The sequence below is a fragment of the Rutidosis leptorrhynchoides genome, chromosome 6, assembly GCF_046630445.1.
Source record: "Rutidosis leptorrhynchoides isolate AG116_Rl617_1_P2 chromosome 6, CSIRO_AGI_Rlap_v1, whole genome shotgun sequence".
NCBI classification, from domain to species: Eukaryota; Viridiplantae; Streptophyta; class Magnoliopsida; order Asterales; family Asteraceae; genus Rutidosis; species Rutidosis leptorrhynchoides.
Window position 1 is genome coordinate 167,605,373 of NC_092338.1, and position 14,087 is coordinate 167,619,459.

At 33.6% G+C, this 14,087-nt stretch overlaps 1 protein-coding gene across 1 annotated transcript; it reads left to right on the top strand.

Annotated features, from left to right (window-relative positions):
* Nucleotides 1–6,691: 6,691 nt before the first annotated feature.
* Nucleotides 6,692–12,606, top strand: LOC139853354 (tubulin gamma-1 chain). The gene is made up of 12 exons (XM_071842742.1): nt 6,692–6,944; nt 8,148–8,348; nt 8,465–8,576; nt 8,665–9,065; nt 9,151–9,204; nt 9,303–9,407; nt 9,729–9,803; nt 9,891–9,935; nt 10,035–10,163; nt 10,465–10,569; nt 10,651–10,728; nt 12,314–12,606. The coding sequence occupies exons 1-11, from the start codon at nt 6,816–6,818 to the stop codon at nt 10,717–10,719; spliced, it is 1,425 nt and encodes a 474-aa protein (XP_071698843.1). The 5' UTR covers nt 6,692–6,815; the 3' UTR covers nt 10,720–10,728; nt 12,314–12,606.
* Nucleotides 12,607–14,087: the final 1,481 nt, after the last annotated feature.

Sequence of the window (14,087 nt, forward strand, 5' to 3'; positions counted from 1 at the left end):
AAAACATAAAACATACTCCAATTGATCTTATCAAATCTAATTTACTTGATCTGAAAAACCCACTATGAAAAACATAATATACTTCACATGATCTCAAACTGAAAATTATACTCCAATTCAGATTATAAAGAAGTTTACCTCTTTGGTGGCACTTGTAACATCCCGCGTTTTTCCGTTAAATTTATTTTTAACACTGTCTTTTTTTTAATAATATATTTCGTTATTTAAATTCCTAGTTTCCGTTGACTAGCATTCATAATATTTCCGTTATTTAATTATAACGTCACTCGTTTACTCGAGCGTTTTTAAAATATTCGTTTGGCGAATTCACGCACCTGCTTTGAAACTTGAGGGATCGAGGTTGCCAAGTGGGTAAACTAGTTGACTAGGTCAACTAGTCAACCCACCTCATCCACCCATTCATCTCCACCCACCTTCTCATCTCTTTCTCCTCTTTCTCTCTTCATACTTCCATTTTTGGAACTTAAACAACCAACTCACAAAATCATCATCTAAAATCGAATCAAGAAGCAAACATCAAAACAAATTACATTTTCGTGACCCTCTCTTCATCCTCTACATTTTGGTACCAATTTCATCTCGTTTGGGTAACTTTCTAAAAACTCTAGATTTCTCTAAATTCGTGTTTTTGACTTGAAATGGTGTTAGTTAGTGTCTATGGCTCGTGTATAACATGAATATATGATTTGTTTGCTCGATTTGTTGTTTTGGGTAACTAGTTTAAACATTTGAAATGGGTTTGCTTAATCTTGCATTTTGGATGAGTTAATGTTGTTAAATTGTTAAGGTTCATGTTTTAATTGTGTTACTAGTATCACTAGCTTCGTTTTGATGCATAGGTTGATTTAGAAAACTTCAAAAACATGATTATTAATTTTTGTGAATTTTGATTAGGGTTTGATATACTTAAAACGAACTTTTTGATGCTTGAATGCCATGAAATGTAAATTGTAAGTGTATAGTTGTAATGTATGTTTCATTACCTTCAAAACGGCATATCATATGTGTGAATCGGATTCCCGAAACTTAAAATGCATTTGATGAACTCGGAACTTTGAAAATAAACCTTTAATGATCACTTGACGAGATTTCAGTTATTGTAATTTATGTTTTTGCTTGGTGAAAAGTAATTAGTTGTACTCCTTGTCAAAAGAGCTTTCCAACGATATAAGATACGAGTTCTAAGTGTTAGCGGTTTGTGATTTATGCTTAAAAGAGTTTTGATTTGAGACTTGGACATTTGAGACTGACCAGGTACCAGCACACGTTAAATGCCGCGGCGCGGCAGTCTTGGGTCGCGGCGCGACCTAAGGCGTGTCCAGGTTATGACCTACTTGTCAATTATATGAAAAATGTGTGGCATGCTATGGACCTCCGATTCACATGAAACTTATTCCAACATGCTTATATATGAATAATTAGCACAGAAAAATAGTTCGGGACCCGACCCGAACGTGTTGACTTTTTGTTGACCTTGACCGACCAAAGTTTGACTTTTTTGTCAAACTTAACCAAACGTTTACGCAATCGTTCTAATCTTCTTTTATACATGATTCTTGCATGAAACTTGACAACGTGATTCACATGCTATACTATTCGAGTCGTAACGAGCCATAGGACTAATTGAACACATTTCGACCGACCTTGTTTGTGTCTTACCCGATATTGATACAACTTACTTGTTTAAGTCAAGGCTAAGCAACTTTCATGCACACGTTTACTTTGTGAAGTACTTTTATACTCGTGCACTCGAGGTGAGATCATAGTCCCATCTTTCAAACAACTTTTATGCTTTAAACTATGAGATGAGAAACATATACGTATCATACTTTTACACTTTGAACACAAGTACGAAAACGAACATTTCACGTACGGGTTTGAACCAAAATCCTCAATTCAATTATCATTAGTTACACTTGTAGGGTGTAAACGTGAACTTATATTATGTGATCACATGGGCTTGACGAGCCTCATTCGGACGGTTCACTACCGTTAGCGGATGAAATATATTTTCGGGTCTAGTGTATGTTCTAACACTATGCAAAGGGTGCAAAACAGTTAAGTTTGATAATTGGGTGCCCGCGAAACAAACAACAACTTTGGAATGCAAATGATTTTGATAATCATCTTATATTAAATCTTGTGGTTCAAATGCAATGTTTACTAAAACACCTATGATTTCACCAACGTTTTTCGTTGACAGTTTTCTATATGTTTCTAAGGTTCATACTTGGCTATTTGATACATGCTTCCGCGTACACTCATACTTGCTTGGAGTTAAGCATACATGCATACACTCTGATTTCTTGCTTGGGGTCAAGCATACATACATACATACGCTAGTGATAGCACATTTGGATTCAAACTTTTGTTTACATACTTACGCTATTTATAGCAACCGTGATTTTAAACTAATTATGTCGCAAGTTATTTTATTTATACTTTACAACTTTTGTAAACTTAAACTTGTTGTCGAATTGTTTTGTAAACTAAACTTTGTAAGTCTTGTACGTTTCAAATGAATGCGACATAATTTTAGTCAAACGAGTCTCATATAGGGACTATGACCACACAACGTGACCTAAGTAGTCGGCGCCGTCAATGACGATTTGGTCGAATCGCTACAGCACTTTCTATCTTCTCTATTGAAAGATAAATGAAAATGAAACCTCCAAGATACCTCTCCATGTACCTCTTTGCTAACGTTTGGGTTTTTATCTTCCTTTTTTATGAGTATTCTAAGCCCATGTGGGCATGTTGCTCTTGAAAGAGCAACGTACAGTTGAATACCTTCGGTCATAAGCCTATCAGCGTAGCAGAGAGCGAACGAAACAATAGCAGGGGCATCAACTACATATCACACACGCAAAGCCATTATATCAAAATGCGAACATAAAGAGCTTAACAATACAAAAACATAGATCAAACAGATATCAAAACGTACCCGAAACATTTGCAGATTCACTTAACAAAGGAACATCATCATTACAAAAAACCAATGAATCAGAAAATCGAAACGTACTACTTCCAACAGACAAATTCTTAGTAAGCATCCTTTTTGTCACTAAAGAAGGCATTATTATATGTAAACGCAGCAACTTATCTTACCCCAACATATGCATGAATAGAAATTATCGAACACAACATAGATTTCAAACAGAAAGTATATCAGCGGAATGTAAAAATCGCTATCAATTACAACAAAAATACAAATAAATAGCTATAAATAAAACATAATTCAAGACACAATAGAAGACAACTGATGCACTGAAAATAAGCAGCAACACTTACCGAATATGCAACAAAACAGAAGAAATTCCGAAAAAAGAGGATGACGACAGCAGCCACGGCAACCATAACGCTACCTCCAAGGGCGCCGCAAGAAAATCAGTCGAAGTTAAGGGTTTGAAGTTAAACGCCTGCAAGTGTATTTTTTTCATATCTAACAACTACAAATACTCTTGAAAAATGCACAGCTATAAAGGGATGAACCCTAATTTCTTCAATCAGCGAGCCCACCAAAAAATTATACCAAAATCAGAATTTAAAAGAAAGATGGAGGGTTAGGAACAGCAGATGAAGATAGCAATGGTGAGTTTGTTTTTCACCTGGATGTCGCTGAAGAGTACCTGAGAAGCGATGAAGGTGATGAACCCTAATTTTTTTTTTGATTTAGCCAGGAATGATAATGGAGGACATGGGTTTTAGTATGTAAAGGATAATGATTTGGAGAAGAAGGGTCGAAGAGGATACAGATGATAGATGGAAGGAAGATGGGTGTAAGAGGAAGGTAGGGAAGAAGGTACCAGAGGATTGGGGAAGAAGGGAGATGGGCGAGTGCCATTTAGTATAGAGATGAAGGGTTACTGTTATACTGTATATTTACTGTTATACTGCAGCCGATGTTTTACGTGATTTAGTATATAATTAAATTATATTTGATACAATAATTTATGTGTTACAACTGTGTATATTCACAATACCACTACATGAAATCGCCGTACACTTGAAAACAATGAAACATATTTGAAACAAACACATTAAAAATCACACTAATTCATACACATATAAAAAACAACAAAACCCAATTAATAAAAGTGAAGTTTGAAATGGGTGAAATGTAGACAATTAACTCAATAGTTCATACACATATGTAACTCATAAATTTAATTTCAAGGCTATGGGTGTGTTTGGATGAAAGTAACTGGAGCTGAGCTTGTAGCTGGAGCTGGAGCTTATGAGATAGAGCTGAAGCTTATTTTTTAAGCTGGTAGCTGGAGTTTATTATTTTTTATAAGTGTTTGGTAAACTAGCTGGAGCTTATTTTCTAGTTCATAAGCTCTACTGTGTGTTTGGCGTGTAGCTTATTGGAGCTTATTGAAGCTTATGGGAGCTTGAGCTTATGATTTTAATAAGCTCAAAGTCATAAGCTTCGTTTGGTAGTAAAAAAAAGTAGAGCTTATGAAAATCATAAGCTCTGAAAAAAGAAGCTACTTGTAATAGCTTATGAAAAAAAGTAGAGCTTATGAACTGAAAAATAAGCTCCAGCTAGTTTACCAAACATTTATATGGTGTGTTTGGACGAAAGTAGCTGGAGCTGGAGCTTATAGCTGGAGCTGGAGCTTATGAGCTGGAGCTGGAGCTTGTTTTTGAAGCTGGTAGCTGGAGCTTATTATTTTTTATAAATGTTTGGTAAACTAGCTGGAGCTTATTTTTCAGTTATAAGCTCTACTTTTTTTCATAAGCTACTACAAGTAGCTTCTTTTTTCAGAGCTTACGATTTTCATAAGCTCTAATTTTTTTGACTACCAAACGAAGCTTATGGGTATGTTTGGCTGAGTAGCTTATTGGAGCTTATGAGAGCTTATAAGAGCTTGAGCTTATGATTTTAATAAGCTCCAAGTCATAAGCTTTGTTTGATAGACATAAAAAGCAGAGCTTATGAAAATCATAAGCTCTTAAAAAATAAGCTACTTGTAGTAGCTTATGGGTATGTTTGGCAGAGAGCTTTTTAGAGCTTTTTGTAGCTTTTAGCTTTTAATTTTTATGAAAAAGCTTGTAACTATAAAAAAGCTCCGTTTGTTTTAAAAGCTTCTAGCTTTTAGAAATGGAAAAAAGCTTCATTTTTTAAACGCTATGTTTACAAGCGCTTAAGATTTGTAAAGAGCTTTTTCTTTGTGAATTACTCGTGTACCCTTCCCAATATTTTAGCATACTACCACCACGTAATACTATCCCATGTGCTTCTGCTAGTTTTGTTAATGTCAATGTAAATAAGACACTGTAAATAATTGAGAGGCATGATGTTTTCATGCCATGCATTTGCTGTATATAATTAGTGAAATAAATAGCTTTTTAAAACAAAATAATAATAATAATAATAATAATAATAATAATAATAATAATAATAATAATAATAATAATAATAATAATCTCTTTATATTATAATAACAAAACTAAAAATAGATCATCTAAAATTCAAACTACTAATATTAGCCATCCATTAAATTAATCATCAATAATCTAGACCCTTAATTTCTCCTAATCTTACTAACGACCTCATAATCCTAACCTTGAATTGTTTGATTACAATACTAATAAATACTATAGTAGTACTGCTTAGTTATAGTTTGGTTGATTTATGTTTGTCATCCGTATTAGCAGTAAATGTTGCAGAAAAGCTTTGTTTCCATTTTCAAGAGTTAAGTATTGTAAACTTTTTGAGTTTGAATTGCGTGCATTATCCTCATTCTATTCAACTTAAATGGGTTACAAAATCCGCGGCATCGCGCGGACCACAAATCCTAGTTAGTATCATTAAGTGTTTTTTTCTTGTGTCCATTTTTGTCATTTTATCAAATTTTTAACAGCTTCAGCTACTTTGCCAAACACCTAAATATATCTAAAAAGCTTCAGCTACGAGCTAACAGCTTCCAGCTTTCAGCTAACAGCTAACAGCTACCAGCTTCTAACTTCCAGCTTCAGCTACCAGCTAGTTTTGCCAAACATACCCTATGAAAAAAAGTAGAGCTTATGAACTGGAAAATAAGCTCCAGCTAGTTTACCAAACACTTATAAAAAATAATAAGCTCCAGCTACCAGCTTTAAAAATAAGCTCCAGCTCCAGCTCTAGTCCATAAGCTCCAGCTCCAGCTCCAGCTAGTTTTACCCAAACACACCCTATGACTTAGAGCTTATTAAAATCATAAGCTCAAGCTTCCATAAGCTCCAATAAGCTACACGCCAAACACACCCATAAAAAATAATAAGCTCCAGCTACCAGCTTCAAAAACAAGCTCCAGCTCCTGTTCATAAGCTCCAGCTCCAGCTATAAGCTCCAGCTCCAGCTACTTTCGTCCAAACACACCCTAAGCTACTAAAAGTAGCTTATTTTTTCAGAGCTTATGATTTTCATAAGCTCTACTTTTTTTTCTCTACCAAACGAAGCTTATGACTTGGAGCTTATTAAAATCATAAGCTCAAGCTCCTATAAGCTTCCATAAGCTCCAACAAGCTCGTCACTCAAACACACCCATATGAGTGTGAACTGTAGTAGTTGCGTTATAAAAAATCTCCCTGCTTCACAAAAATGAAAATAAAATTCTACACATCGCTAGTTCACACCGGGACAACAAACATATGAAATTTTAACAACTCAAACGACGTCAATCACATTATAATTATTTTCTCTCTTCATTTCCTATTTTTAAAACCCTTGCCGTCCCCGCCAGTCACACCTACTTTTAAAACCCTAGAAACTGCAAAAACTTCATCAAATCAAATCAAACTAACAAATGCCTCGTGAAATTATAACACTTCAAGTAGGACAATGCGGAAACCAGATCGGAATGGAATTTTGGAAACAGCTTTGTTTAGAACACGGTATCTCTAAAGATGGTATCCTTGAAGATTTCGCTACTCAGGTCACTTTTTCATCATTATACTCTAATTGTAGTCGTAATTGTATCCGATCTCACTAACTAAGCGACAATTATTGAGTTTTAGCTTATAATTTGTTATACGTTTGTTGATAGATGCATATCTGTGCTTGTTAGTACAAGTATTTTGTGTAGTGTGTTATGTTATAGATAATTATGCATTTTTATTTTTGTTCTTTGTAATCTGATGATGTTTAAATTTGATTTTTTAACGTAGTAGGGATAGCCTTGTGGTCCACTGGTTCACCCATTTGCACTTGTGCATTGGGATGGGGGTGTGGAGGTCTCAAGTTCGAGTCCCTCCCCTCAAAAGTATTCGTGGGATTTATTCAATGAAAGCCGAATTGCCCCAGGTAAGGTTTTACCGACCCGTATTCAGGACTCATGTTCGACTGCCAGTGGCGATTCTAGGATGTAAACTCAATGGGTCCTGAAATTTTTTTTAGTACTAATTATATTGAATTTTATTTTAGTGGTTGTTTACTTTCAAAAAACTAAAAGTTTAGGTAATATATTGGGTCCGAGTTGTTAAAATACAGTGGTGTCCTATACATTTTAAAGGAATAACTATAAATTCGAAAAAGATATGGGGTCCTTTAGTTAAATTTAGTGGTGTCCTATACAATTTACAATGTATTTTTTACTAAAAATTTTCAAACTAGCGGTGTCCCATGACCCCACGAGTAACAATATAACGTCGCCACTGTCGACTGCCTGCCCCTCGGGATGGTATAAGGTTCGGATCCCTGTAATGCGGTTCGGGTTTCCTGCCCGAAAGCGCGTGCGTGCGTAGAAAATGAGAGTATTCGATGCCAACAACTTGCCTTTCAAAAAGAAAAAAAAAAACATACTAGGGATAGCACTCTGAAAGTTTGTTGGATCTATGTTAGACCTAAAAAGTGGATTTTAGGAATTCAAGTTATACTGTTTTTGTTGACCTAATACAAAATGTGGGAAGCTTGCTGATTTAAGTTTGGGGAACTAGATGCAATGTGTAGTGAGTGTGACATTAGATAGGACTATTGGAGTTTCAGCTGTATTCGAAGCTTATATTATTAGTATGATTTGTTCCGATTCCAAATGCAAGAGTTTGATTTAAAATTCGTGTATAATGTTACAATCGTGGAACTGGATTTATTCATCTTGATGTTTATGTCATTTGTTTTAATGTGTTTCTAATTGGTGCAGGGAGGTGATAGGAAAGATGTGTTTTTCTATCAAGCTGATGATCAACACTACATACCACGTGCACTGCTTATGGATTTGGAGCCCAGAGTGATTAATGGAATCCAAACTGGTGAATATAGAAATCTATATAATCATGAGAATATATTTACCTCAAAAGAAGGTGGGGGTGCTGGTAACAATTGGGCTAGTGGATATCATCAGGTTAGTAATCTGCCTTTTTGGCATCACACTAGTTTCTACTATTCTGTATGCCTAAGTAATATCACTCCTATTTTTTACTATTCATGTTTTTTATACGAATAATCATGTTTATGCAGGGTAAGAATTTTGAAGAGGATCTAATGGATATGATTGATAGAGAAGCTGATGGAAGTGATAGTCTTGAAGGGTTTGTTCTATGTCATTCAATTGCTGGAGGAACTGGCTCAGGTTTTTACCATTTTTGTGATCTTCTATTTTAAGTTTTTGTATAATTTTAATCTTGAATTAACATATGTATGCAAAATTGAATCTATAGGAATGGGTTCATATCTTTTGGAGACTTTAAATGATCGCTACAGCAAAAAGCTAGTTCAGACATACAGTGTGTTTCCCAACCAGAATGAAACAAGTGATGTTGTGGTTCAACCGTACAACTCCCTTTTGACTCTCAAACGACTCACACTAAATGCTGACTGTGTTGTTGTTCTTGATAACACTGCACTTAATAGAATCGCAGTTGAACGTTTGCATATACAAAATCCTTCTGTTTCTCAGACCAATTCTTTAGTGTCTACTGTTATGTCTGCTAGTACAACGACACTACGTTACCCTGGTTATATGAACAACGATTTGGTTGGTCTTCTTGCTTCGTTGATTCCTACTCCAAGGTGTCATTTTCTTATGACGGGGTATACGCCACTAACAGTTGAACGCCAGGTCAGATTTTGATATCTGTGTGGAATTATTTGTTAAAATATTTATGTTACATTTTGCATTCTGATGTTTGTAATATTTTTGTCAGGCCAATATGATTCGTAAAACTACTGTACTGGATGTGATGAGAAGACTTCTTCAGGCAATAGCACTGAATGTTTTTTTTTTTTTTTTTTTTTGGAATCATGGATTATCAATTTGTTAAATTTTTAGTGTTTTAATGATGATTTTATTTTGCAGACAAAAAATATCATGGTTTCTTCACATGCTAGGACCAAAGAAGCTAGTCAGGCTAAATATATATCAATATTGAACATTATTCAGGGTGAAGTTGATCCCACTCAGGTGAGTCTAACTACAAGACTTGCATAGTTCACACATAATGGTGTTTATGACAGACATACTTACAAATTTACGAGGGCGTGCTAAATTAATAGTTTCAAGCTTACTATATGCATTCTGTTCAGAATGTTTGTGTGTGTGTGTGTGTGTGTGTGATTTTGTGTGGATGCATCTTTTAAAGATCTGTCTTTCAATAAACTTACAAGTGGAAATATTATCCTTAATGAGATGATAGGATTTGTGAAAACAGCAATCATTTTGTATACAATGACATGCAATTGTTCCACTTATTAGTCTTGTGATGTTTTTGGGTGCTTTTATTAGGTCCATGATAGTTTGCAGCGAATACGCGAAAGAAAGCTTGTTAATTTCATCGAGTGGGGCCCTGCTAGCATTCAGGTATATCTCATAATGGCACATACATATTACAATTATCATTTTTGTTCTATCCTTTTTATTGATTTCTGTCCATTATTTATGAAACAGGTTGCTCTCTCAAGAAAGTCTCCATATGTTCAAACTGCCCACAGGGTGAGTCTACTATTAATCTTGGAAAAATTGTTTTTGTATGTATTTCTTTCATTTTGATGTATAGAAAGATAATGAATTTATGCACTTGTATATTTTTAGGTAAGTGGGCTTATGTTAGCAAGTTACACTGGAATCCGTCATCTATTCTCCAAATGTTTGAGTCAATATTCGCTCCTAAGAAAGAGACAAGCCTTTCTTGACAAATACAGAAGCTTCCCGTTGTTTGATGTAAGTTGTTCGCTCTTATTGTTCATCGTATGCTGTTTTATAAAACAGTTGCAGATAAATTTTTTATTTAATTACAATTAAATTCCATAAAAGTGTTTCTGTGGTAGAGTTGACATTAACTATAGATTTTGTAGAGTTGATCGAGAATCACTGCATTAGATGTATATTTAAAGCATTTGTAATCGCGTTTGAACCGATGATGATTATTAATGACGAATTAGTTATTTTTATAACATATGTTTTCTTGGATATTCTGAAATATATCAGCTTTGTTTATCACTTTATTTTGAACCTTGAACAGGACAATGATCTTTCGGAATTTGATGAGTCCAGGGACATAATTGAGAGTTTAGTGGATGAATATAAGGCCTGTGAATCTCCAGATTATATAAAATGGGGAATGGAGGTAATGCAGTATGCCCTAATTATTTAAAGCATTTATGATAATTTTGACTTTATTTTGCTAATGATTTCATGTGTTGTTCAGGATCCAGACCATATCTTAACAGGGGAAGGAAGTGGCACTGGGATAGTGGATCCTAGGGTTGCAATGTAAACAGGCCAAGTATGTTTCTTATATTTATCTTTTTTTTTTTTTTTATTATTATTAATCTTAGATATCCACTTGTTATGCTTCTTATGTAGAATACTATGGGCCTGTTTACTTTCCACTTAATGGTCTGTTTCTGCTCTTAATTCAATAAGTAAAATTGTTGTTTTTTTGACACTTAATCTGAAAATTGGTTTGTTTCCAAGAGACATAGAATTAGACATTCCTTTTCATTAAGAGGCAAATGGAAAGAGGCAAATTCAGAAATATAGTAAACAACCCCTATGTAAGGGCCTTTGACCGAATGATGAATAGTGTAAATAATGACCAACACAACAATCCTTTATTCATTTATATACTTAAAAAAATACTTTTCTTTAAGGGCCTTTGACCGAAAATAGTGTTTCCTATAAGCGTAAATGAATGAAAATGGACTGATAAGGGTCTGCCCGGCTTAACCGGTTACCTGACCGTACTGTATAACTTAGCTCTCTGATTGTTACTGGGTACACCGTACAGGATGAGTGCTAGATTATTTGCAGGTGTTGGACTTTTTTGCGTCTCTCTATCTCTCTCTCTCTCTCTCTCTCTGTGTGTGTGTGTATATATATATATATATATATATATATATATATATATATATATATATATATATATAGGGGCAGGATCAATGGGGAAGTAACCAATCGGGGGGAAGCGGGGGGAAGCAAACTTTTTTTTTTTTTTTTCTTCGTTTTTTTTGAATTTTTTTTTTCCGGCATCAAGATTACACGAAAATATGAACATTTAGAAGAGACACTTCGTGATGAATGTTATTATTTAGGCGGGAAAACGATCGACAAAAATAACATTCAAGATAATATTGTTCGTGAAGAATATGAACGTTTTTTTTCTTCATGTTTTCTGAAGTAACATTTAGCCCAATTTAGGGTTTAGGGTTTAGGGTTTGGTGTTTTGGGTTTATTCCATAAACCCAAAACCCTAAACCCTAAACTCTAAACCGCTCGTGTTAAAAACTCAATCTAAATCCTAAATCTAAACCCTAAATCTAAACCCTAAATTTCTAAACCCTAATATCTAAACCCTAATATCTAAACCCTAATATTTAAACCCCAATAGCTAAAACCTCAAAATACGCTCGAAAAACACGACAATTGTTATATATTACTTCTTCGAGCGTTTTCCCGCCAAAATAAAAACATTTATCACAAAGTGTCTCTACTAAATGTTCATATTTTCATCTCATCTATAATGTTCGTGAACAAAGTTTTTTCAAAAAATGAAAAAAAAAAGGTTTTTGCTTCCCCTCGTTTCCCCCCGAATGGTTACTTCCCTCTTGATCCTACCACTATATATATATATATATATATATATATATATATATATATATATATATATATATATATATATATATATATATATATATATATATATATATATATATATATATATATATATCTCACACACACAAACACCCCAAGAAGCGCATAGCATATTCATGTTGTATAATATACTAATCTACAGATGATCATTTGGTTATGTGATGTTGAATCATTTTATGCACCCAATCTTTATAATAAATATGATATGATGATTACAGGAAGTTAGAGGGAGTGTATGATGATTATGAAGAAAACGTGTTCAAGAATGGCTTTGTTTTTTAGCTTTGCGTGGAGTGTGTTTCTTTTTGTGTGGATTGAAATGAAGATTGTAAATCTGGTATGTCATGTATTAGACGTTGTGATCTTATTTCCGTCTAGTGAAAATGCTGCTAACGTATGAGTTTGTTAACGTTCTAACATTATTTTGAGAATGTTTAGCATTGCCCAGGTTGTATTCACTCGGATTCTTAGTTAGGTGAAAATTCTAATTGTGATGAAATAGCATGTGGTATGGTTGTATTTTATCTAATACTATAAGTTTGTTAATCTCTTACAATCTGGATTGATGAGGAAAAATACTGCAGCTTTCTTTCAACACATAGTTAAAAGAAATCCTTGGACTGTTACTTATATACAAGGTTTTCGAACCACGTTTTGTATTGCACAACTAAGAAAATGTTTACTATGGAGACGTAGGGAGTATCAATTATATCTATTGTGTTACTGTCAGGGTTGTAAAACTCGAGATTACATGCCATCTCTACTTAATACTGATACCCCTTGCAAGTTGTGCCATACTCGAACCTTCAACATGCTTACCACGATCACAAATAATAATACTTAGATTTTATATAATTAGAGAATGCTGTTCTGATCTTCCTAAGATGGCTATGCAACATAATTCTTTTAACAGTTATGGATATAGATATAGATATTGTGGTCAAGATTCTTCAATTGGATTGTTTGACTGACTTGATTGGTACTTAGGGATCACAATTTGTGCTTATGTATATATAAATACACATATCACAACATGAGGTCGATTTTAAAATTAAAACTGGGACTTTGAATTTTATAATAATAGATATATCTTAAAAATAAAAAACACACGCATTTAAAAAATGGAGACTAAATTGGAGCCACGAATCAAAAGATACGAGCTTACAAAGTTTACGTGTCGAGATATCGGTCACCCATTCACAAGAGAGCCATTAGCTATTTGTGAATGGGCTTACACAAATCGCAGATGCCATTCGCAAATCGCAAAAAAAAAAAAAAAGTGATTTAGCATTTTCACAATATAATTTGTTTTGGACAAAAATTTATAAGCCGTTTTTAAAAAACGCATTTTGGTGAATTTATTTAGTTCATTTTGAAGATTTTAGAGTTTTAAATACTTTACTTAACTTAGATGTTGCCTATATGTGGAAAAAAATTTAGTTTTGGTTTGTTTCACTAAATATTCTATTTGTTAATGATCAAATATGTATTATAAATATAAATGGTGTAATCCTATATATTTTCAGTTATGTATTTTAATAGCTAGTTTTAGTTATAATTGTCATTAACATTCTTAAAATACTCGTACAATTAAAAAACCTTCACCATAAAGTTAATAAGCAATTACTATACACAAATTTTTTAAACGTGTTAAAGACAACTCTAAGAGATGTCGTTAGTATAAATGTATTTTAATGATTTTCGTTTTAATCGAAATTGAACTAAATTCGAATAAAATTATTGGTTCATTTTCAAATTTGTATTCCATGTTCAATTTGGTTTTTGGCTTTGCTTAAAAGTCTCAAAACGAAGTAAATCAAACCCAATAAACCGAAAAACACAATGGGGGTTTGCCGTATTGATTTTAAAATTGTCGTTTCATACCCTTAGTAAAAAACGTAGGCTGCATTTGGATAACATTGGGCCTTGGCCTAATAAACTTTAATACGGAGTACTAATTAATTATAATGTTTAAAAACAGTAAGTATTTTT